Here is a 27,417-nt window from a genome sequence, read left to right as displayed (position 1 = left end):
TAAGTTTTTCAAATCAATCAGTCAACTTTATTTTAAGTAGAAAACGACAATAAGACACAATCCTCAGCCAGGCAGACCAATGACACTATTTGCAAAGAGAAACTTTAAAAGTACATCTGAAATAAATTGTAACTGTATGAAATATTTTGATTCCATTTCCAAATGTATCATCTTCATATTACAGGTACGACTCCAGAGATTCAATGATCTTACATATACAGTAAAAGGACCCAAGAATAGACAACCTTATGCTTGAGTAAAGCTCAGACATTCAATATGACAACAGCTCCAAAATGACATGCTGGCATCAAGAGAAATAAACATGTAAGTATACAATTTTAGGCACTTTGGCTCTACAAAAAAACTAAAATTACAAATAAAAGAAAAATTAATAATTTTAAACACCCCTTTAAGTGATTTCAAAATTAACTAGGGCGGAATTTTTTTTTTAATGAACACCAACATATGTTGACTATAAAATTATTTCATAATCTCTGAGAAAAGATGAAAATTTTGTTAAAAATCAATTTCAGTAGATGAAATTCTACAGTTAATTATAATTCCAACAAGGTCTATAGGGTGGAAAATTGATTTGGGGATCAGTAGTGCCCCTAGTGTTACGAATAAAGGGGTGATTCACAGTAAGCCAAGTCCTCCATCAATTCTGTTTACAAGAGTTATAATTAGATCAGATTTGTGTAAGATAATGCAGTAACAAACATTGACACACATAATATTCTTTTTCATTTAAAACTGACATTCGGTCATAACACTGGAATTTAGACAGAGAACAACAGGGTATGAAAGTTTTCTTTCAAACCTGAAAAAAATGACCAAAATCACATAAAGCTAAAATTAACCACAGATCATTCCTGCATTCCATTGTAACAATGCAAACAAGCTAACAACCACAATGTGTTTAAAACGATGTGAACAGAAAGCAGTGACAGACAAAGGATCCTCGGGTTCTTGATTGTTGAGCTGCTATCAATAGAATCCCAGAAAATTTAATACTCTGTTCTCTGCCCACCTTAGAGATATGCAGCACTGATCAGAAAGTCTGAGGTTTTGAAGTTTAGTCAAATCCTTGCCAGTCGCTCTGTTCAGAGTCATACTCCAGCTCTGCTCCTATGCACCGCACGCCTTCCAGCAGCATGGGAGTCCCATGCTGGCGATCTAACACAGAAAATGAATTAAAAAGAGAGAAAAGTCTGGTGCCGTGTCCCAGTTCACCTATTTATACTGCACTGAAGTATGCACTGTTTTTCTGATGAAGTATACATTTTACTGTGTAGCAAAACAGTATGCAAGTAATAGGACATTCTAACAATAGCGGTGTTGACCTACACAATGATTGTTAATAATCGAACAGATCAAAATAAATAAGTGACGCTTTGCTGAATTAATAAATTGAACTATATGTAACCCATTATGTGAAAACCCAGCTTTCTTTCTGATGTTCTAAATAGTTTCTATACAGAATTATCCTCCATAATGTAAAAAACATTCAGTAAAAATATACCCTGGATTTTTTTGATTTGGACATACTCGGTCAATAATAAAGACTGAAATCAATGAGTGAATTCAAACTTTTATTCTCCAAATCTCATGATTGACCCGAGTCACATATGGTTAAAATAAAATCGGAAATTAAAATACAAAGCCTGAAACACAAGGAGTTATTTTGTAAATTTTGCATCTCTGTGTGTAAGCATGTGTGAAGTTACAATAAACAATATGGTAAATAGTAAACATGAGCAAATGCATTTTAGCGCAAATAAATTTTAGCAGGTTCTAGTGGTGAGGTTGAAAATTGCAACTAACAGCTCAGTCCAATGCTCACCCCTCACTTTTGAAACGCACAGAGAAGCTATGGTAGCCACCACCGGAAAAACATGTCACGATGAAGACCACTTAGTAAAGAAAGTTGGTCCATTAGTGCTTCTGTAGAAACATGGCGGCATATAATGGCGACTTCCACGTAGGTGGACCCTCGGTATATGTAAATAAAAACATCTTATTCTAAGGTAATAAAAACATAACGGTTCATTATAAAAAGGTCTTTATACACACCTGATAATATACACTGTAAAAAAATTCAGTTTTTCCGTTTTCCGGTAATTTACCGTAGATTTAAATTTATGCTATTTACTGGCAAGAGTTTGTTCAAAGTTAAATACATTTTAAATATTAACACGTCTTTATATTTACAGAATAAAACTATGCAATAACAGCCTCATGCAAAGCAGTCTGGGAACCAAAAATCATCATCAACCTTTTTCTGTTTTTGCTTCAGATTTTGTTTCCTAGAATGTTTTGCTTGATGCTGTTTTTTTAGTTTTACTCAAAGACTTGTAAATGTTTAATGTTCATTCAACTTTGAACAAAATGTTGCCAGCAAATAACAAATGAAATCCACGGCAAGTTACCGGCAACCCAGCTGCAATTTCTACAGATTTTTTTTACAGTGTACACTGTAAAAGATTTCTGTAGAAATTACAGTATTACTGGGTATTACTGGCAACTAGCTGCCAGTAACTTACTGTAGATTTTACATTTATGTTATTTACTGGCAAGAGTTTGTTCAAAGTTAAATGAACATGAAACATTTTCAGTCTTTATCTTCTACAGTAAGTTACTGGGAACCAGCTGCAAAATTACAGCTAATTTTTTACAGTGTAGTTTTGTATATTATTTTGCATTTCTGTCAAGAGATCCTTCTAAAAATTACACATTGCCCCTTTAACTAACATGAACAAACAATATAGTTTTCAGCATGTATTCACTCTTGTTAATGTTAGTTAATGTCAATACAGTTATTTATTTTAGTTTATGGTGCATCAACTAATGTTATCAGTTTAAACGTTTGATTTTAATCATGTATTAATAAATGCCAAAATTTACATGAATTATGAATCAACAATTACTTCTACAGCTTTTATTAAAAGTTTATGGTAGCTAATGCATCAACTAATTGTTAACAAATAAAACCTTACTGTTGTAAAGTGTTACCAACATTATTTATATAAATAGCATTGCATTGCAATGTTGAAACACTGATGTAATTACCAGTACCTCAGATATAATTGCATTAAAAGCAAAAAATAAGCACAAACTTCTTTTAAATTGGTGCAACTTCTATATAAGTTAGTTTGAAATTTACATGAACATTTGGGTAATGATTGGATTGCCGATTCAATTATTTTATCACATTCAGGGGCAGTTTCCCGGACAGGGTTTAGATTAATTCAGGCCTAGGCCTTAGTTGCATTAAAAGTTGTTTTGACTAACAAACCATACAGAGAATATTAATGGTGTGCATCTTAAGACAAAACAATAGCACTGATATATGTTCAAATATGTCAGTCCAGTTTTTTTTTATTAAGGCAGCAAAGCAAACATTCATTTTAGTCTGGGACTAGGATAAAACCAAAAAACCGCCCCTTGAAGTTGTTTTAAGAGTAGCTCAAAAAGAATCTTTTCACCTGTGTGTAGTTTTTCTAGTGATGCACCACACTTAAAATTTTGGCCCAAAACCAAAAAAAGAGCTAAATAAATAACAGTGAAACACATTTTTTGGTGTATAAAATCTTACTTGGTTAAGTTAAGTGTTTTTGGATACACATACTAAAATTTAGTGCTGCAAAACTCTGCCCACCCATATTAATTAAGGATCACACAAACAGTAATGTCTGTCTAACACATTAAACAAATATTTTCCAAATCTGACTTTAAAAGCAACACAAAAAATGAATTCATGTGTTTATGTTTTTTGGAAATTATTTTACAATTATAAAAATTAATGGACAAACAGAAGTTTGAGTTACTTGTCAAAAGTTTATGTATTTTTCAACTTTTTAGAAAATAATTTTCCATATTAAGGTGACTGTTGAGCTAGGGATGTCAATTTACGCAATTTCCCACATTAGATGATCGTTTAAATTAATGATCAATCAATCGAATAATCGTTAACAGTAATAGTGCAATAAGCCTTTACTCAAGTGGCATATAGCCAATGACATAAAAGTATGTGTAAAAATGCAAATTAAAAGATTTATTTGTCTAAATAACATGCTAGTGGGATTGTAAAATGATTCATTGTGTTTTCATAAAAGCATCAATGTATCTCATAATGAAACATCTGTGCGTCCATGACATGTGAAAATAAGTGTCATTATTATCAAGTGTTATTTTTCTAGTTGTTCACCTAGCTTTCCGAGTCATTGATACATTGTTTGTTGTAATTATATCCAAGAAGCACACGAAGGGCACTTTTCCCGTCGTCAACTCAGCTTAGACCTGCGACGCACTTTCGGCAAATATGCTTATATTTTGGAGATGACAACCTTCTATTAGAAAACGCGCAACAGTCAACTTGGCTAGCGTGTAGCGCCTCAGCCAGTCAATCAGTGATGTATGTTGCCGGCATTCTGAGTGTAACGACAGTCAGTTACAGTTTACATTTTACAGTTTCTTGTCAGAATTTAAGATAGAATTTTAATCTGTTCTTTAAAAATGGCTTCTGGTTTCCTTCCCTGTGAATAGTAGCGTTGCTATCTTGCAGGCTTCCCTGAAGAGGGTCTTTGCTTTCAGTATCCTAACCGTATCTGCATCGTCTGTATCGGACCCTATCAGATCCACTGCGGATGCCATTTCTTTGCGTTAGCAGTCAACCTCGCATGACATTAAAAAGCCCAGGTATGTGTTTGGCTTCGAGCATCATTGTGAATATGGCTAGTTTAACTTCTCCGCGCTCGCTTCATGTTTTTCTCCGGCTGTATGTGTTTTGCGCAGGCGCCGCACACAAGTGCACGATCTTGCTTATTCGACAATCTTTAAGTTTTATTGATTTAATTCTTATCGACAATTAATCGAATATCGTTTAGTTGTTAACATCCCTAGTTTGAGCTACCGAATTTCAAATAGTGTTATAACATATTCATAATAAGATGTGCATGTTCTGACTATAGCAATTAACTTAATTACTTGATTCAAGCTGTATTGAAGTCATTGTCTCAAAATAAGAACAAGAAAGCTTAACTGCCCCAGTCCTCCTCTTTCACTTTTATTATATGAAATAAAGAAGAAAGAAGATGGAAACGGGATTGAAGCAATATAAAGGTAAGCAAATTATATAATCAACAATAAATTCTCAAGTGCACCAGCAGAGGGCAACACATAACCATAAATCTAATATTCTCCCTTTCTACAGTTACACTGTGTTTAAATGAAAAAAAAAAAAACACTGTTAATATCACAATAACAGTATAGCCTTTAGGAACACAACCTATATGGGATACAGTGGGGCAAAAAAGTATTTAGTCAGCTACCAATTGTTCAAGTTCTCACACTTAAAAAGATGAGAGAGGCCTGTAATTTTTGTCAAAGGTACACGTCAACCATGAGAGACAAAATGAGAAAAAAATCCAGAAAATCACATTGTCCGACTTTCTTAAGAATTTATTTGCAAACCATGGTGAAAAATAAGTATTTGGTCAATAACAAAAGTTTATGTCAATACTTTGTTATATACCCTTTGTTGGCAATGACAGAGATCAAACGTTTTCTGTAAGTCTCCACAAGGTTTTTACACACTGTTGCTGGTATTTTGGCCCATTCCTCCATGCAGATCTCCTCTAGAGCAGTGATGTTTTAGGGCTGTCGCTGGGCAACTCAGATTTTCAACTCCCTCCAAAGATTTTCTATGGGGTTGAGATCTGGAGACTGGCTAGGCCACTCCAGGACCTTGAAATTATTCTTACGAAACCACTCCTTCTTTGCCCGGGCGGTATGTTTGGGATCACTGCCATACTGAAAGACCCAGCCACGTTTCATCTTCAATGCCCTTGCTGACGAAAGGAGGTTTTGAGTCAAAATCTCACGATACATGGACCCATTCATTCTTTCCTTAACTCGGATCAGTCGTCCTGGTCCCTTTGCAGAAAAACAGCCCCAAAGCATGAGGTTTCCACCCCCATGCTTCACAGTAGGTATGGAGTTATTTGGATGCAACTCAGCATCTTTCTCCTCCAAACACAAGAAGTTGAGTTTCTACCAAAAAGTTATGTTTTGGTTTCATCTGACCATATGACATTCTCCCACTCTTCTTCTGGATCATCCAAATGCTCTCTAGCAAACTTCAGACGGGTCCGGACATGTACTGGCTTAAGCAGGTGGACACATCTGGCACTGCAGGAATTGAGTCCCTGGCTGCTTAGTGTGTTACTGATGGTAGCCTTTGTTACTTTGGTCCCAGCTCTCTGCAGGTTATTCACTAGGTCCCCCCGTGTGGTTCTAGGATTTTTGCTCACCATTCTTGTGATCATTTTGACCCCACAGGGTGAGATCTTGTGTGGAGCCTCAGATCGAGGGAGATTATCAGTGTTCTTGTATGTCTTCCATTTTCTAATAATTGCTCCCACAGTTGATTTCTTCACACCAAGCTGCTTACCTATTGCAGATTCAGTCTTCCCAGCCTGGTGCAGATCTACAATTTTGTTTCTGGTGTCCTTTGACAGCTCTTTGGTCTTGGCCATAGTTGAGTTTGCATTCTGACTGTTTTAGGTTGTGGACAGGTGTCTTTTATACTGCTAACAAGTTCAAACAGGTGCCATTAATACAGGTTACAAGTGGAGGACAGAGGATCCTCTTAAAGAAAAAGTTACAGGTCTGTGAGAGAAAGAAATCTTGCTTTTTTGTTATTGACCAAATACTTATTTTCCACCATAAATTGCAAATAAATTCTTAAAAAATCAGACAATGTGATTTTCTGGATTTTTTCCCTCATTTTGTCTCTCATAGTTGAAGTGTACCTATGATGAAAATTACAGGCCCCTCTCATCTTTTTAAGTGGGAGAACTTGCACAATTGGTGGTTGACTAAATACTTTTTTGCCCCACTGTATATCTAATTTTAATGTGACTGACTTACCCATGACACGGGCATGAACCTTGACCTTCACACACACATCCTCTTTGCTCTCACTAAGAATCTGAACCTCCTCGCACATCACTCCCTCATGAAGGGCCACATATTCGCAAGTCACCCTGAGACCACCTGGAAACAAAGATAGATCAAGATTACTTTAACGGAAGAGTAAGATGTGGGCAGGAAAGAGGACATTTGAGCAATATCTGTCATTTATGCAACGCACAGAATAATTAAACGGCATTAAAAAATTTTCATTCATAGAATATCATCGTAACACACTCTTGGTCAAGTTGTGATAGTCAGTCAATTCGACTATGCATCTTTCCATATAATGAACATTCTGACACTCATCTAACAAATGTCCAGTGACTACATGCAAACATCTGCACTCCTCATTGTAATACAACTTTTCTCTTGAGACATGATCAATGTACAGGACTGTATTGTCAGAATCCTGCCAGATCCTTGTTTGTATTTAGATCTAGTTTAGCATGGCAGGGCTCTGACAGTACATATGTTCTATGTGGGAGATGCGTGGTTTTAGTATTGGTTTATTCTAACCACGCATTTCCCAAGTCTCGTCACTTTTTCCCCGATCCCTTACTTGTAATGATTTCCAGGTGTATACAATTTACTTTGTCCCTATTTATTGTCCTTGTGTTTGCTGTTCTGTGCACGTTCATCTTGTCATATTTCCTGTTGGTTTGCTGTGAGTATATAGTGAAGTCTTAGTCGTTGCCTGTTTTATGTTTTGAAAAGTTTATTGTTAGTTTTGTTAAGTTTAGTGTCAGTTTAGTGTCGTGTCTCCCTTGTCTTGTTTTGCCCCCTCGTGGGTTTTGTTTTCTCTTTTTTACCCTGTTTAATAAATTGTTTAATAAATTCCTTTTTCGTCATATGTCTGCATTTGGGTTCGTGTCTTGTGTCTCATAAATCCTGACAGGTATCTTAATAAAACAAAGATTCACTAACTTATATATAAAATCATTAAACCGATCCTAGTACTATTAATATGCAGTGATTTAAATAAAGCATATCACATATGTTTCCTAACTTTTTATGGATTATAAATGCATGGTTCATCATCTTTTGTACAGCGGTACGCCTACTTTTCCTAGCCTTTGCGGTTGAAGGACTTTTATCGTTTTGCATTTAATAGACTCTTAGTAAAACTGGTTGAAACTGGTTATGTGAAAAATCAGGACATCAAAAAAAATCTGTCTCTCATGGGAAATTAATTTTTCAAAGGTTTTGTTTAAAAAAGGAAGTGTAAACATGTACTTCTGCTTTTTTAAAGATGTGTGAGAGCAAACTTAGACATTTTTTTAGCCTCACTAAAACAATTAATCTGTAAATCTGTGGCCAAGTGGTTAGATGTGAATTTTTGCTGTCAAATGCATCTTCACTTGTGATCAGATTTCAAGGGAGGGTCTCTGATGTCTTAGCACACTATTGTAGAATGGTGTATGCAATCAAAACGTTGGCACAATGTTGCTAATAAATGTATTTCCAATTTTCTTTCTACCGATGATTTCACAGTGAAGCTGTACCATGATACATTTATGTTAATAGTTGGGTTGAAATCGTAGGGCAGAGCTTACCATCTGAAGATACTGTTAAATTAGTGATGCGGAGGTGTGGGTTTGGAATAGGTGCAGGACACACGTCTTTCCCAAGCTCTGGGACCTCAGGCAGCGTGAACACAATCTCGTACCTGTGCTGTGTTTTCAGGAAGCCCACCTGGTGATATGAACATTTTCTTTAGTATAGAAGTCACCATCAAATACACTGAACAAAGTAAATGTAACACTTTAGTTTTTGCCCCCAAACTCAAATATTTAAGACTTTATCCATGTACATAAAGGGCCTATTTCTCTTAAAGGCAGAGTAGGCAGTTTTAAATCTAAAAAAAGTCAAACACTTTTTTCCAAATTTGTATAAACTGTCTTTATATACCAATACATAAGTCAAATGTAAGTACTCTGAAAAAGAAAGTATAAAAATCTAGGGTCTGTAGACCTCTCACAACTGTTTTAAACACAGCTAATTATTTCCATTCACTCCATCCCCTCCCTTCTGGGTTTCTTCTAAAGCCACGCCCCCAAAACACATGAACACACATGAACATCATGTCAGAATCACATGTAATAATACACCTAACTTTATTATTATGAATATAAACAAATAGGATGGCTTTTAGTACTCACCATTAAGCTAGCATATCGACACTGGTAGAGTTTAAAATATATTTTGTTTAATTTGGGTAACAAACGAGCTAGTTATATTTATAAGACAAAGCTAAAAACAGGTTGCATTGATACATGTCTTTTCATTACCATCAGTTACACTGTGATGAAGGTGAATTTCGTGGAAGATTCATAACATATAAGGTGTTTTGCATGTAAGAGTTTCAGTGATGAAAGCATTGATGACTCTGATGAGGACTACACATCGGAGACAATACCACCGCATCGTAGACTCGGGGGGAAAAGCCACACGATATTTACTCGACTGCATATGCAGGTACTGTGAGTTCTGAATGCTCTTTCTCTGCCGTACTTTTGCTCTTCCTAGAGTGCCTTGTGCACGTTCAAACCAATCGGGTGTGCGCATGTGTGGGCAGAACCTGTAGCAACAATCATTTGTTTCGTCCCGAATGGAAATAATTAACTGTGTTTAAAACAGTCGTGAGAGGTCTACAGACACTCAAGTTTTATACTCTCTTTTTCAGAGTACTTACATTTTACTTATGTATTAGAATATAAAGACAGTTTAAACAAATTAGTAAAAAAGTTTTTTCAAGTTTTCTTATCAGAAACAGTTGGACTTTATAATCTTTATGATATAATAACATTTGCATTCATTTACTGCACATCATACTTCATTTACCACATTCTAGGGAACTGCTGAAAGTGTTGGTGTATTATCTACAACTGCACCAAAGAGGGGAAAACACCATCTTATAATAAAATACAAAAAAAGAGAATTAATTTTAAGTTCATTTATCAATAATGAAAGTGTTGTATTGGCTGTGGGTTTAAGTAAGAGCAACTGCCTCCAGAGATGATCGGTACAATAAATCAGTTTAGAGACATCTCGTTCCCTTTTCAGGGATCAAACCCACAACCTTTTGAACTGCTAACACTCTATCACTGAGCTACAGGAACACACTGTAGCTCACTTAGTTATCGTCTTATCGACTATATTCACATATAGTAATGAATTATATGAAAGAAAGAAAAATTAAAGATAATGATGTAACTGGATAAAACTCGTTCACACCCGATATTTCCTGTCAGATTCAATGTGCATTAATTAAAAATGTTGATATCCAAGTATACAAACCGATGGTATTGTTAAAGGAATAGTCTACCCTTTTGCCATATTAAACTATGTTATTACCTCAACTTAGACGAATTAATACATATCTATCTTTTTCAATGCGTGCACTGTACAGCGCGTCGTGAATGTGTTAGCATTTAGCCTAGCCCCATTCATTCCTATGGTACCAAACAGGGAAGCCACCAAACACTTACGTGTTTTCCCTATTTAAAGACTGTTACATGAGGAGTTATACTAGTAAGTATGGTGCCACAAAATAAAACTTTTTTTTGGTACCATAGGAATGAATGGGGCTAGGCTAAATGCTAACACATTCACAATGCGCTGTACAGTGCATGCATTGAAAAAAGATAGATATGTATTAATTCGTCTAGGTTGAGGTAATAACATAGTTTAATAAAAAAGGGTAGACTATTCCTTTAAATGTAACAAAATATGATAGAGCAGGTTGAACTGAAGTCAAATTTCAAAACTAAAAATTAATATGCAAATGAAAACCACATACCAACATCAAAGCTGTATCTGGTTCTTACCATGGCATTAGATCAAAAACATGAGCCATCGTCAAACACAAGAATAAAATAGAACAAACACAGACACTTGCTGTCTCTATGGCAACATAGGGCATTAACTGGGCAGATAGCTAAAGAGTTGCTGTCATATCTGTTAACACCAGTTCGTGTGAATGTGTGTGCGCTTGCAAGAAAGAATGGGACAGCAAAACGCGGCAGCTTCAGAGAGACAGCTGCAATCAGAACACCACCCACTGTGGGGTGAATGCGAGCATGTTTGTATATCTGGTCTCTTTGAAAGATATTTGTGAGTGGGAGGACAGCACACATTGGAGTCTGTGTCTTTCAAATATGCTCAAAAGTTTTTGTTCTCACAGCAACATATGTATTTGCAGCATCTTTAAACTGTTTGAATTCAACATTAGACAATGCTTGACTTACTGTGCATGAAACTTCATTTTAAATTTTCATTATGTTTTAAAATCTTCCATTTAAATGACTCATTTGCCAATCCCTGTTCCTTTTTACATTCTGGTATGAAACTCCCACTTTTTCAAATCCAATCAATACTTAATTTATACAGTTAAGACCTTACACTGTGTGTAATATCCTGTTAATTTCAGGAAAGTAATCTTAATAATTACCTAATGATATGTTCATATGTGTGATATTGCACCGTATTCATATTATAATCTAGTATAAACAAGGCAAAATATCTTAAAGTTTTTTCAAGCTTAAGCCCGATTTATAGTTGTGCGTAAGCTCTACGCCGTAGCTACGCCGTAGGTAATCCGTAGCCTGTGCGTAGCTCTGTGTAGCCTGACGTGCACCTCGCAAAATGTTTAACAGCGCGTCAGATCTATGTGGACCACAAGCCCTGTGATTGGTCCAGCAGAACCCCTCCCGTCAGGTAAAAAAATACTGCGTCATAGGTAATTACGTTTGCAACGGTGAAAACAAAGATGAGCCAAGTTGGAGTGATTTAACTCAAACTGCAACAAAAGTCGCAGTTAATTTCCTTCCATCATTGCTGGTCTTCTCAAATCATAAACAACAAGATGTTATTTCTTCTTCGTTTGTGGGTTAACTTGCGAAGCTGCTTCTTCTTTGACGGTCGTGCTGCTACAGTGGTTACACGCGTGGATACCGCCTACCAGCGGTCTGCACGTGTGGTTGCACGTCGATGCGGACGACAACGCAAAACTATAAATCTACGCACAACTATAACAAGCCCTTAAGAAGGGTGTTCTGGGTGGCTGATGGGTTACTACTATAGGTGGTCATTTCTTTTTAGGACAGCCCAGATCAAGACTATGTTATCAATGGTCTCTACATATTGTATGGCTCATGTACTTCTTTCAATCAAAGCCATTTACTGTCAGCAAGGCAAAAAAAAGTCAAATTGTGAGAAAGTGTATCCAGATTGTAATATAACATCTTCCTGTCTTTATTTCTGATTTTAGACCCTTAACTTCTTCCACCCTGAGGCTATTTTGGGGATTTTCGCCTGGATTTGGCCTACCCATTTTCAAAAGCTTCCCATACCCACATGCAGAGGTTGTATGTGTTGTCAGTCCTTTAATAAACACAAAAATAAAAAGGCGCTTTTTGATGTTTTTTTTATTTGAAAGTGTATAACTCTGGCTCTGGGTGCTCCAGCAACCTGCAGACAGTTTTGTTTGATTCCAGCAATTGTCTTACAGAGGAAAAATGAAAAAAAAAATTCTCTATCATAATGTATGCAAAAGTTATTTTACTCCAAATGAAGGGAGAAATAATACCCTTTTTGTATACAAATTCCACCTAAAAACATTTAAAGTGTCCCCATAACCACATACAGTGGAATAAATGCAATTTCTTTATATCATTTTACAGAAAACCATTTGAAGTTACATAAAAAGCTGCTTTTTGTGACAAATATTGTTATTTATGTTGTTTTTCATATGATGAGCCACCAAATTTTCTTTTTTGTGTTGTAAACACTGTCTTTGAAAGTGATTAACTCTGGTTCTGTGTGCTCTAGCAGACTGCAGTTCTGGTTGTTACCAGCAGCAGACATTAAACACCCAAAACAAAATGAACTCTTTAGCATGTCAAATTCAAAAGTCATTCTTATTTTACTGAAGGGTGTGAAAATATATTTTTCATATAAAAATACTTTTTTTGTTTTGCACATATAATAAATAGCAAGGGATTATTCATGCACACAACCAAAGAAAATGCTGTGAATGGACTCATTTTTAGAGTAGGACCTAAGAGAAAAGATGGTGTAGCATTTGTGGCTATCTGTGCTATCTGAGGCAGTTCACACTCATGTTTCACATACGTTTACAAAAGACGATTTTTCGACAATTGTTGGATTTGTGATGATGATAATAGGACAAAAATAACAATGTAGCCTTATTCCTGAGAGTGAAAGCTTTCATTTGATATAAGACTTGCCCATGTTTGTCATACTTGAAAAATAGAAAAAAATATGTGAATATTAAGTGATATTAAAAAAAATGGGAGGGGGGTTATAGTATAAATTAAGTGTAAACAACTTTCTTACAGTAAAATATATGTCAAAGTGATGCATATCTGCAAAAAGGCGTCTAAAAGAGACAGGCTTTTAATTTAATTGTTCAAGCATGACAGCAGGAGGTTACCACATATTATGTTTTATTTATCATTTGAATGTGTTTAACAAATTTGTTCGTCTTAAATTATTGGCAGCATAAATAAAGCAAACGAGGATATGCTTTTTTATTGGTTGTTGCATGAAATCTTACCCAGATACCACAATGCTATTTTCTGATTGGCTGTTGTGTCGCATCTTTCTTTTTTTCTTTTTTTGATTGGCCCGCTCGACTAGAACTCCAGGGGAGCCGGGCTTGATAGAGAGAGCGGTGCGGCCAGATACATTTTGGGCGCTACAGCATATTAAATGATAAATAGTGTTTCCGCGTGAGAAATACAATGTGTGGCGGGAGTGCATGCATGTCAAAAGACTGAAAGCCCGGCTATTATCAGCAGCCTCAAAACACTACCGGCCCACCGGGAAAAGTCCAGACTCTCCCGATTGCGACTTGGCTACTGTCATCATCACTGCAATCCTGACGGCGAACCTTGTTGTGTTGTCATAGTGATGAGTAATGGAACGACTGCGTCTGTCATGTGACATCTACCAGTAATCAAAACTTTAGCGTGTGCAATCTGCACAATAGAACTGGCTTAAACAGACGATCTGGCGGGTTTTAGAAGATTAAATACAACCCGAAACTAAAAAAAAGACCAGGCCTTTATTTGACAGGAGTTTATTTACCCAAACCTGTCGTCACACCAGGCATCTAAAAGAGACAGGCGTCTATTTGGGACTCGGCTATTATTTGAAGTTTTACGGTATATTTACATGTCATTAAATTTATAAATATGATGTTCTTGTTGCATTCACAGCAGCTATAACCAGCAGATGTCCTCGACACATTGCGTTCCACGCATCTCTAAATAGTGAATCTAGTTTGTGTAATCTAATATCTTACCTTTTTGTATAGTCAGTGTAGAAGAATGAAAACTTTGGGAATAAAAAGAAAATAAAGCTGGAAACCTGGGGAATTTTATGTAATAGCTTCTCCACATTGCCTGTCATTTCAAATGCGAGTCCACTTTAGAATTAAATAGATCTGATTGGCTCTCATTGGTTTATCGTTCATAGTTCATCAGATACCAACGATATCATTCCTTGTATCTTTATTTTTATAGTTACAGGTGTGGTGTGAGCTCCGCTATTCTTTTTTTAAAATACAGTTTAAAAAAAATTTTTTTTATTTGTCGCTATAATGTGAACTGAATGAAGCTAATTACCCCAATACAACTCCTCACCTTAACCATGAAGTTCCCATTTGACTCCGGCATCACCATGACGACAGAGTCATGCAGTTTCTCGTCAAAATGCACATGGGAGTGAGCGGCATCAGCCGCTTCCTCTGCAAAACGAATGCCCCCCGTCTTAGACGATGCTGCAGTAAAAAGAAAAGCACAGCACTAATTACACATGCATTCGTCAAAATGAGCAGTGGTTGGCAGGTGGTCTCTAAACGTCCTGATTCACATTCTACTAGCTGAATGAGATGTTTAGAAATAAGCATTTCATGTCGCAATTATTAAAATCTTACCTACCATTTGACAGCTAAAGCACTGAAACCTGGGACTATCAATAACATCAGACTAACATCACAGCACTTGTTATATCTTTATGCTCTCAAAGAAAGTTTTATAGCATGGAACAGTTATGCAAGTAAGACTGCAATAGCTTATCTGCTTATTTTATCTGTTGTGGTATATAGTAGTAGCACACATTGCATAATCTACGGTACTTGGCCTTTAAATTTAACTTTAAATCCAAGCATACCATTCAGCTAAATATAACAGTTTTGGTTACTGAAAGAATGAAATCAATGTTTGTGCACACTCTCTCTGTAATTCCATACAAATACCCATCAATAAAACACATTTTGTTATTCAGATCACTATTAAGAGGTTGACCATTGTAATTTTTCAAGGCAACCACCTACGTATGCGAATACAAATGCTTCTAGCGAAACTCAAAAGCTCAACTTAAAAAAGCTTAATTTCTTTTTTATTCCAACTTAAATTAATGAAACTAAAAAATATATAATATTATAATATAATACAAAATTAATACAATTATAATATTGTAATTTAACTTTCCAGTTTTTAAGCCAGTTGCATCCAAATTTTTGGTATCTGTTTCGTCTCAGAATTTTTATTTTGGTGAATCACTAACCTCTGCCATTCATCTCCCTTTAATTCACTACATGAAACCGATCACCTGTCTCCTCATTATTATTTAAGCTCTGACTTGCACCCAGAAGGGTTTATTTAATTTCCAGACATCAGAGTAACAGTTTTAAAGCCTATCCAACATGTATCTTAGATGTGTTTAGCTAAGCAATGTTCCTTCAAACTTGTGTTGTATAACCTCTGACTTAATAAAGAAGATCGAAGTCAGACGCTCAGGGCCAAGACTTACAAACACAGATCAAACAGATCAATGCCAATACTGCATTAAAAATCCATTTGCTCCAGACTGTACTCCGGAAAGTACACAGTCAAACATGTACACCTCTTTAAATTCATCCATCTCTGAATCTAGATTAAATGATAAAAAAACGATAAAGGATTTTTACATTTCAGAGAAAATGTGAATGTGGATTTTACTTACTAGCTTACTAGCCCAAGTCAAAATAGCCAACCCTCAAATTCTTATGCCTAGATGTGGCATTTGATTACTTTGGACCTGATACTGGGATTTTACACCCGTTTGATTGCTTAAATGATATGAGACAAGTTACATGTCAGGGTTCAATATTTGGGATTGTGTTCAAATTCCTCATACAAAGTATGATGAGCAGTAATAATAATAAACTGACTGGCTCTGGAAATGTCTAATACAGTGTCTCTGTAGTATTATTACTGCATTATAAATACTTTGTGGATAATTGTAAAGAGTAGTGTGTTGTCAACATGAGAACCCAAATTCTTATATGAGTGCCCACAGACCAATATACCCTGAACAGATTACACCATGGACCTCTTAGATGCCTGAGCTTGGAATAAAATTTAATGAGACTGATGAAAAAAAGATTGCTTTAATGATTCTTTCTCACCAAAATGTAAATTTTACCAAGATACGTTACACTCATACTGAAACTAGTTCTTTAAAAGATACTAATTATTAAATAAAATTCAGAAATATAAACTATAAAAACAACACATGCAATAATGTTTATATGTTCAGTGATAAGGAATAGTTTGGATATAACTTGGCTGCAGCACTAGGACATGTGGTGTAGGGATAAAATTACAATGATGTGAGCTAGGACAGGATGACATTCGTAGAATGAGTGATCACATTATTGGCCTCATTGCAGAGGTTACGGGACTCCAACTGTTCTCCAAATGTGGAGCATTATAAACAGTCTCAGGCACGGCTGACAGGTCACCAAACAGTTTCTCTGGAACATGGTCTGAAGTCCAGGCAGAGAGGCGCCTGGGAGTGGGGCTGGACAATTCAATACCTGTATATTTTGTGGAGTTTTCTTTCGAATGACGGTAATATGGTTTCTATACACATTTCCTATATTTCAATATACATTACGGCCGTTCACGTCACGTCTAAAACGTGGGTCAAGGCGCTTTTCCTTCCAAAGTGCGCTCCTGTGGCATCTTTCGTAGCCAAGCAACCATGAGACCCGCTCTCTGTGATGGCAAGGAAAACGGAATGCATGATCGTATTTAAATCGCCAAATCATACATCAAGTGCAAAATAAGAGAAACATGCAAAAGATGTATGCAGCTATGACAATAATCTCGTTATGAGTAGGGCTGAAACGATTCATCGAGTTACTCGATTCAAACAATTCCTCGAGGCAAAAATTCTGCCTCGAAGCCTCGTTAAATTCCTATGACGCGCACTACACGCTCCGAGATCTGATTCACACGGACCGTTGTTCAATGTTCAGGAAGCACATCATAGCGCGTGGTACATTTTGAATTTAGTTGGCGCGATGGCGGAGCGAATATGTCCATAAACGGCAGAGAGAGAATGTCTAAAATTTGGGATCATTACATTGCATTCAGTATCTGAACCGAAAACATCCACTGCTGTTTCACCAAGCGTCGATGAAACAAGGTAACGTAGCTTCCGCTGATTTTAATCCCATACTGTATTTGTAGCGATGTTGTTATGCGGTTTGACTAGATATGATGTTTAGCTTTGATGTTTTAAGTAGTAAACGTATTCACGTTCAATTGCAGGAGAGTATAGCTTAAAAAAGAACCCCTTCACACACACGCATGCACTTTACAGGTGTGTGTACCAAAAAACGGCACCGACTTGTAATCTGACATATTTTGTTCAATAATAATAATCTCTGTCTTATTGGAGTTTAGCATAAGGAAGTTATTCTCTCTCACGCGAGTCAGGCCGATCGCGCAATGCATCACATATGCTTAAACTTTTATATAGCCACGCAACAATAATTTCAGCATGCATTCACTGTATACAGCGGGACGTGATGTGATTTTTCGAACGGATTCTTAACCTAAAATGCACCGCAATGCAAGTGATGCAAACCAAATGCAGCGTTCTATTGAAAATGAATGTATTTGATTTCTGCCGTACCAAAATGCAATGAAGCAACTGAACACAGGTGCACGTGCGCGCGCACACACAGGTTGTTACCATAGCAAATAGGCTCACCCCAGAAATGATATATTATATGTTAGTAGCCTAATGGTAAATGCTGCAGGTGTAGAAATGTACATAAACCAGATATTTACTTTGATGTCAGGGCTAGTTTACAGCATGAAACCTGTTGTGCATATTAATAAATTAAAGTGTTTAATTGTTGGCACTGGCACTTATAAACACTAAATGGGTAAAAATTGAAATAAATAGGCTTATTTTTTGGAGCCAAATACCTCTGGTTTTTTTTAGAAATAAAAGCCAAATGCTTCAACATTTTACAGCCAAGTGATTTTCGTTATGCATAATTTGTTTTGGTTGTTTAAAAACACACACAAAATTTTTATACGATTACTCGATTAATCGATCGATTCGGTGCTAGATTAATCGATTACAAAAAGACTCGATAGCTGCAGCCCTAGTTATATTTATACAATGTAGAATGCTAGCATCTAATATATCATTATGTAGCTTGCTATGCAATTATGAATAGAGCTTTAATATAAATTTTTCTTTTCATTCATACCATTATACCGTAACGACCGAAATTAAAGGGGACATTTCACAAGAATGTTGAATAAGTCTTTTGTGTCCCCAGAGTGCATATGTGAAGTTTTAGCTCAAAATACCATATCGATAATTTATTATAACATGATAAATCTGCCACAACTACGAGCAAAAATGTGCCGTTTTGGGGTGTTTCCTTTTAAATGCAAATAAGCTGATCTCTGCATTAAATGGCAGTGCTGTGGTTGAATAGTGCTGATTAAGGGGCAGGATTATCCCCTTCTGACATCACAGGGAAGCCAAATTTCAATTACCTATTTTTTTCATATGTTTGCAGAGAATGGTTTACCAAAAACTAAGGTACTGGGTTGTTCTTGTTCACATTTTCTAGGTTGATAGAAGCACTGGGTACCACTTTGGTAAGAAGAAAATACAGTTAGTCAGGTAGTAAAATCCGGTAGTTGGTCTGAAGTAAAATCCTGGCTGATTATAAAACCTGATTACGGCATGCACAAGACAATCTCGACTGATATTCTTTCCTTAAATCTCAAACATCCTCAGACTACAAAATCTGAATAACAGTGCATCTCACACAACAAGTTTTTCTTAAGATTATTGAGCCAGAGGGAGAACTTCAAGTCACCTCTCGGAGGAAAGAATGTAAACGTATAGAGATTGTGACACTATTAATATTAATAATGTATACATTTATGATTTCACCTAAATTCAGGCCGAACATCCTGTAGTGTGAGCCCGGCTCACTGACATTTATAAAAAGCAGATTGCAGTCAGTGTGGTAAGATTATGATAAACAAACTGCAATGCTTATTATCTTCTACATTCTGTATAATTAAAAGTTTTTTGCCATGTGTACACTGTAAATATCCCTTGTGGAACTTACATTTTTAAGTTTTAAAATTTTTAAGCAAATTCTACTTTATTCTTTTATAATTTATAACAACAACTCACTAGTTAAGAAACCTGAAATGAATTGTAAATTCAAGTTGATTAAACTTAAAGATTTAAGTGCAACAAAGGAATTGTTTACATTGTAGAGGCTGCTTGTGTACATGTTTAAAAGTTCAAAAAGGTTATATGTGGTTTATCTGGTTTAATAATTTAGCTTCACACCAGGATATGACTGTGTCACACTGTGCAGCAAATTCATGATTAATAAATTAGTAACAGTGTTTATTACAGTATTGTGCAATAGTACCATATATTCAGCCTGTTACATGAGTGGGAAAGTACATTACTTCATACAAAAGAAATAAAAAGTTTATAAAGTCATGTTTGAACCTAGCCCAATTTAATAATTTAAAAGCAGCATGGAATTAGGTCACAAAATAGAGATGGTTAGAAAAAAGAAAAACAAAGAAATAGAGAAAGCAGCTTACCTTTCTTGGCAGTGGCCATTCTAGCGTCAATTCGATGCTAACTGGGGAAAAGCTCAATCACGGACTCATGGCAGTTATCATCCAATAATAAAAGAACCCTAAATAAAAAATGAGTACAAAATAAGAGCAAGAGTATTAAATCTTTTCATGCATTAAAATTGATTAAAATAACACAGTTTGAACTCTGGTAAGAGGCGTGTATTTTTGTTAATGCTGACACAAGTTTCCTTGAAACAATAAACTCGGCCAGCTGCTATAACAATAGTGCTTACACCCCAAAAAGCCATCTGAAAACTGCTGTAACATCTTCCAGCTTAATATTCCACATAATTTTGTCCAAATCAAGAAGTTGAAAGAATGAATGTTCCCTTGGACTAAAGTGTAGAATCATCACAAACTATATATAACTAATATATATACACTAAATTATACTGTAATATAGTAGTTAACAAAAGCAAGCACTGATACTGACTCTGCATACAAATATTAACATTATATTTTAATTAAACTTGTAGGCATGCTGAAAAGCTTATTTACAAAGGCCAAAAAAGTATAACACACTTGTCAGAGTTCTGTATGGCTTTGTTCACACGATATCCAATTCCAATTTTTTTTTACAAACTATATCTCTAGGGATGACTCTCTCCACAATGAATTTTGTAAATGAATGAAGTTTGACTGCACTGTCTCAACAAACAAATCCATATTCAATACATTTGCAAGCATAAATATCAATGTAAAACTGTAAGTTTTGCTTCTCATGTCTAACATGTTGTTATGAGGTCCATAAAACAATAAGGAGCAGTTTCCCAGACAGGGTTTAGGTTAATCTAGGACAAGGCCTTAGTATTATTAGGACATGTTAGTAGTTTTTACAAGCATACCTTACAAAAACAATACTGGTGTGCATCTGGAGACAAAACAATGACGATGATAATATTTGTTAAGATATGTCAGTACAAGGTGTTTCTAAATTACGGCAGCTCTAACATGCACTATTTTCGATAGTACACTTTAGATATTCTACTAACTGTATGTAACTCTGCTTCTACATGTCAACTACCTCTAATTTATTAGCCACTATGTGTGAGCCAATCTGTCAGAGTATAGATAGGGTGGATTTTGGGAAGAGGTTAGGGTTAGTAGAATAAGCTGCCACGTAGTTAATGATGTTGACATTTTTCATCAGCAGAACAATAAAAGATATTTTGCAGAAACTGCAGTGCTCCAGGGTTTCCCGCAGCACTTTGCTGTTTGGGCGGCCCGCCTAAGATGGGAAACCAACTAGGTCGTCCACACCGGGTGCGGGCACGCGCGCAACACGGACAACTGAGAAAAAGACGTGGTCCGTCACTTGTGAAGCAAGTCGATCTGTTTTTGCAAAAATAATTTAAGTTACTGACAACATTAATAATGTTAATGCAGAACACCTGCCAAGCCTCTAGCCAAACATGAGTGTAATCTTCGTCTTATTGGTGGCAGTTGCAAACCAGTCTCTCTCAGTGCCATGCTGCCACCATAGAGCGGGAGTGTAAAGCGCACTTTCTGCTTGGCAGTCTCTGCTGTAACGCTAATAATGTTGAAAAAAAATTCAACTCTCAAAATTGGAAATCGAATGTCAACCCACAGAATGAATATTTTAATATTCTGGCACAGCCCTAATATTTGGGCACCAAGAACTGATGGTGAATCAGAGTTTTTAAAATTGATAAGTTGACGTGTCCTTTAGTCATTTTTGTTTTGAAATGTTTTATAGCTTTCTGTGAAGCAGCTGCATGGTAAATTCTAAACATCCATAACTAATATAATGTAAATAAATAATTATGGTAGTTACTCTACTAGTTACATTACTTTTTCATTACACCCCAAAAAATTGGTAATTGTGTAATTTTTGCAGTCTGTGTGAATCCATGAAAGTTACATTTAAATAAAGAGTACAACTGGCTCAAAGTATTTCTTTAAACAACAACTTTAATTGAATAAAGCATTAACATATATACTAAAATCTGCAACAGGGCACAAGCAGGTGGAACCAACCAAACATGTTGGCAAAATGAAAAAAGCTAGCGTCTACATTGGTGACTTTGTAACAAAAAGTAACAAGCCATTTTTTGGATGGTAACTGTAATATTTAATAATAATAATTTTAGTAATTAGTTACACTACTCAGAAAAAGCTAAAAGCATAAATTAACAGACAAGGGAATGTATAATGCCTACACAGGTTGCCTTGAAACAATAAACTCAGCCAGCTGCGATAACATAAGTGCAGACACCCCAAAGAGCCGGCAGACCAAAATTACCCCAAGAGCGCAGCGACAACTCATCCAAGAGTTCTCAAAAGACCATTTGCCTCAGTTAAGGTCAGTGTTCATGACTCCACCATAAGAAGGAGACTGGGCAAAAACGGCCTGCATGGCAGGGTTCCAAGACGAAAATCACTGCTGAGCAAAAAGAATATAAAGGCTCATCTCAGTTTTGCCAGAAAACATCTTGATGATCCCCAAGACTTTGGAGAAAATACTCTGTAAACTGACAAAAGTTGAACTTTTTGGAAGGTGTGTGTCCCATCAGATCTGGTGTAAAAGTACCACAGCATTTTAGAAAAAGAACATCATACCACAGTAAAATATGGTGGTGGTATTGTGACGGTATGGGTTTTTGCTGCTTCAGGAACAGGAAGACTTGCTGTGATAAGTGGAATGAATCTTGAAGAACAATGTCCGGCCAAGCGGAAGCGAACAGGACAATGATCCAAAATACACCAGCAAGTCCACCTCTGAAATGACTGTAGAAAAACAAAATGTAGACTTTGGAGTGGCTTAGTCAAAGTCCTAATGTCAATCCTATTGAGATGCTGAGGCATGACCTTAAAAAGGCAATTCATGCTCGAAAACCCTCCAATGTGGCTGAATTACAACAATTCTGCAAAGCGGAGTGGCCCAAAATTTCTACACAGCGCTGTAACAGCCTCATTACAAGTTATCACAAACACTTGATTGCAGTTGTTGCTGCTTAGTAGCCAAACCAATTATTAGGTTTAGGGGGCAAGCACTTTTTCCACACAGGGCCATGTGTGTTTGGATTTTGTTTTCTCGTCATAATAAAAAGTGCAGGTTGTGTTTACTTATGTTATATTTGATTAATATTAAAATTTGCTTAATGATCTGAAACATTAAAGTGTGTCACATTTAATTACTTTTTTCTGTTTTTATCTCTAACAACAGAAATGGAATTATATGCAAGAATGACTTTATTGAGCACTTAGTTGCATTAAAATACAGTATATGACAGTTCAGAGACTAGTAGCAATAATGCAAATACTAGTCTGGCTTTAAGCGCAAATGTGACGTAATGATGTCCCAAATATGCTAATAGTAATTTGAGAATAAATTCTGAATCGAATCAGGATCCTAAGAAACAATTCTGAATCAAATTATGAGGGTCCAAACGATTCCCATCCCTACTTTAGACATTCCACTAAATGTTTGTAACTCTGCATCTACATGTCAACTAAGTGTCAAGGGTAAGGGTGTCACGATTTCGATTTTAAATCGAAATCGATCGAAATTGAGCCACAACCTCGAACTTCGAATTTAAAAAATGGGATTGTTGATGCTGCCACGCCTCCAAGTCACGTCCGGTGGGCTTGTCAAGCAGGGGAAAATAAACATCTCGTAGGTGCCTTTAAAAACATTGATCCAGCAGAACGCGATTTATATTTTAAACACGAGGGATGTATTGCTACAACTCCTTGAAATGCCTATCATAAACAGGATTACTACCTAGTGATCTGACTTCGGACAGAGCGCGGCTCTCTGGTCATGCGCGAGAGAGCCGCCAAGATGCAGCGGGTTATATTTTAAGTAAAAGGGATAGTTTGCCTCAGCTCGCATGAAACGTATAAAACTAAACAAATACGTAAGGATTACTACTTTAGTTTATGTTCATACTTCGGATAGATGTGAGAGCGCGTGCACGTGAGACAGAGAGAAGCGCAGCTGCTTATGGCACGCTGGTTTAATTTCAGATGCTAGGAGTCCAAGACGTGCGCATTAAGTCCATGTGCGTGCAAGAAGAATCCTCTCTCTACAAGCCCTCTCGCGTAAAGTGAAGCCCACAAACCCCCATGCGAGGTAAAGCACGCAATGTGCATGTTAATGTGAAACTATAATAATAATAATTATAATAATAATGGCCTATAATTTTTTGTCTTAAAAAAAATTAAAAATCAAGAATCAAATTGATTTGTGACCTTAGAATCGAAAATGTCATTGAATCGAGGATTTGGAGAATCGTGACACCCCTAGTCAAGAATATTAGTAGATTGTTAGGGCCAGGTTTTGGGAAGGGCTTAGTAGAATAAGTTGGCACGTAGTTGCAAATAGGAATGGAATGGGTATCTTTTAAATTTTATTGATACTGATACCAATACAACTGATTGATAACTTCTTATCGGTATTGATAGCTACCAGTTACCAGGGAAATTGAGGCTTTTGGCGATTATTTAATTGTTTCCCCAGTAATTGTAATTAGGCATGGGCCGGTATAAGATTCTGACGGTTTCACTGTGTTTCAGTATTGCCATTGCAACAATAAAATTTGTTATTTTCAAATGCCAGGTAAAAATAAAGCCTTTAAATTATAATATGCTTTAAAAAAATATATATATATATCATATTTTCGTAATGTATATTAAATGTAAACATCAAATCAATCATGATTTAATTAATTTTGTATAAACACAGCTCATACCTTGGAGATGGTATCACTGAATATTTTAGTGGTTTTGAAACCTTGACTGTTTAAAACCTTGCTATACCTTGAAACCGGTAACCGGCCCATGACTAATTGTATTCCCAATTTTTTTTTTATTAATTGTGCAGCCCTACAATGTAGTGTAAAATTAAGTAATGAAGTAATGAATCTTTATTAATTATTCTTATAAGTATTCCGGTCGGTGGCAATCTGAGCTCGAAGACTTTATAGGGGACATTTCCCAAGACTTTTTAAGATGTAAAATAAATCGTTGGTGTCCCTAGAGTACATATGAGATGTTTTAGCTCAAAATACCATGTAGATAATTTATTATAACATGTTTAAATTGACACTTTGTAGGTGTGAGCAAAAACTTTCAGTTTTTTTGGGAGTGTGTCCTTTTAAATGCAAATAAGCTGAACTCTGTAATAAATGGCAGTGCTGTGATTGGCTAATGCAGATTAAGAGGCAGTAATATCCCCTTCTGACAGTACAAAGGAACTCAAATCTTAATGACCTATTTTTCATATGCTTGCAGAGGAATGGTTAAAAAGTTACTGGGTTGGTCTTTTTCACATTTTCTAGGTTGATAGAAGCACTGGGGAGTGGGGACCCAATTATAGCACTTAAACATAGACACCACTCATGCTATGGCCGCTTTTAATGTACACCACAAGTTAACAAATGGATAGACCCTCCCATCAAAGCAATCAGGAGAGAAGCAGTCGAAAAAAGATGGATAAAACATTAGGTTTGAACGGGATGTCTCTCTCTGGTCCATTTGTGATCCGAATCCGATCAAGCAAAATACGAGGTCACAATGTTTGCAATGCTCCGGGCAGACCAAACTCCTATCATATTGAATGGGCAAAGAAATTGCATGCTAAAGTCAAAATTGCATTTTTTTCCCCAACCATTAATTAAACCTGACTTCAACTGTATCATACATTTGTTTCTTAAAATCAAATTGCCATAAAAAAACTTTATTCAAAGTTAATGCAAATGCGCACAGGTTGGCATTGGCAAGTTCCTTGCACGTCTCTGTATAGACCCCCTTCTCCACAGCTTCATCAGTATTTGTCAATTGATGATTAAATAAACCCAAAGGTGGAGCTTTCATCACCAGAGCGGCTTAACTGAACCCTGCATTGTCCCCCTATTAATAGTTTTCATGTGTCGTCACATACTTGGGGGTGGGCAAAGAGCGCAATCTGCCATTGCCCGCAGGTTAAGAAGTGAGTGATTTCTGTAGTTTAGCCTAAATACTTAATATTTGTTGTGCAAAAACACTTGATCTCTGTGTCATTTCCTGTTGTTTGCCATGTCATTTACTGTCATAAGACACAATTGACATCAAAATGTACGATTCATTACATTCATTACAGAGCTGTTTTGCATTTTCTCTATATCCTGTAAATATTTCCAAAATAATTATTCCCTTTCCATTTTCCTCTATACTACTTATCTAGTCTTACTTTCACATACAAGAAAACAAATACACAGAGAAACACCCAGGAAATGTAACCTTTTCCTCTTTACATTGCAAACAGAAAACAAACCTTCATTTTTTTCTGCAGCAAAATTTTGTCTGCTTCTTATCTTTACATTGCACATTTCTATGTTAAATCTGCATGCTTTATATGTCATTTATATATATCACAATATAGCTTAAGGACCAGAACAATGAATCCAATGAACAATTTACTGAGTAATCAGTAAGCAGAATAAGCTGGCTTATGACATGCAGCCTTTAACTGCAGTTATTATCCTTAGGCATTTAAGGCACACATAAATCATATAAAATCACAACCTGTACAGGACTAAATTTACCATGATATGCATTTTAAAATATATTTCTTACTTAGTAGTTCACAGAAGAATATCGTTATGAAAAAAAACTTAGGCTACTGATCAAAGACTGATCTATGGGACTCTCTATGTAAAGACGTATTATTCACACTGAACATTCGCTGAAACAATGAAACTCCAAAGACATAAACTTATAATAATGATAATATATTTCAGACGCGTGCACTTTTAGTCTCACACAACATGGTATCAAATGTGTAGGCTACTTACCTATTTTGGATTGTAAAGTAGTGGCGGGTTCGTAGATTTAAGCTTTTAGTCAAAACTCACAGAACAGAACGTTTATTTAGCCTCAAAAATACGCTTCAAACAAAACCCTGTGCTCGCAGAACCGCTCAGGTCCAGTCAGTTGATGCTGTAGGAAGAACTGCACGATTTCAAATATATGAACCACAGCTTCCGGGTTAATCACGTGGTCTGCTGCATTCGCCGCCTCTTGGCATCTTTGGTCCATAGCTGCGATAAGTCAACGCGTCAGCCATTTTGTTCCGGGCAAGAGTGTCCCATAAACACATTTAAGTGAATTGAGCTGTCCAAATGCTCTTTCAAAGTCTTTCAACAGTTAATTTCAATAACAATTGCGATAGTACTCAGTTTTTTTTATCTTAAAATAATTAAATGTCATAAGGAACTGTGAAAACTCACACTTGGCACTGGGTCGTCTTATTTTTCAAGTTTGATAACCCTAATGTAATATATTAAATGTAGGCTACATGAAATTTACATGGTCAGAACAAAGCTTTTTCACTCTGAAATACTGAAAAACTGGAAATTGTAATTTAATTCATACTATTTATGCTGCACCGTTGTAGTATTTACCATATCACAAAAATTTTACCACTGTAAATGTTTTACAT

At 36.1% G+C, this 27,417-nt stretch overlaps 1 protein-coding gene across 1 annotated transcript; it reads right to left on the bottom strand.

Moving 5' to 3' along the window:
• adisspb (adipose secreted signaling protein b) lies at positions 1-26,948 on the bottom strand. Its single transcript, XM_073859204.1, has 6 exons — positions 26,771-26,948; positions 19,935-20,032; positions 14,643-14,779; positions 8,529-8,667; positions 6,931-7,056; positions 1-1,176 (listed from the first exon to the last, which is right to left on the bottom strand). The coding sequence occupies exons 2-6, from the start codon at positions 19,951-19,953 to the stop codon at positions 1,076-1,078; spliced, it is 522 nt and encodes a 173-aa protein (XP_073715305.1). The 5' UTR covers positions 19,954-20,032; positions 26,771-26,948; the 3' UTR covers positions 1-1,075.
• Positions 26,949-27,417: the final 469 nt, after the last annotated feature.

The sequence above is a fragment of the Misgurnus anguillicaudatus genome, chromosome 21 (assembly GCF_027580225.2).
Source record: "Misgurnus anguillicaudatus chromosome 21, ASM2758022v2, whole genome shotgun sequence".
Taxonomy (NCBI): domain Eukaryota; kingdom Metazoa; phylum Chordata; class Actinopteri; order Cypriniformes; family Cobitidae; genus Misgurnus; species Misgurnus anguillicaudatus.
The sequence above is the reverse complement of the archived record's forward strand: the minus strand, read 5'-3'. Positions and strand labels throughout refer to the sequence as shown.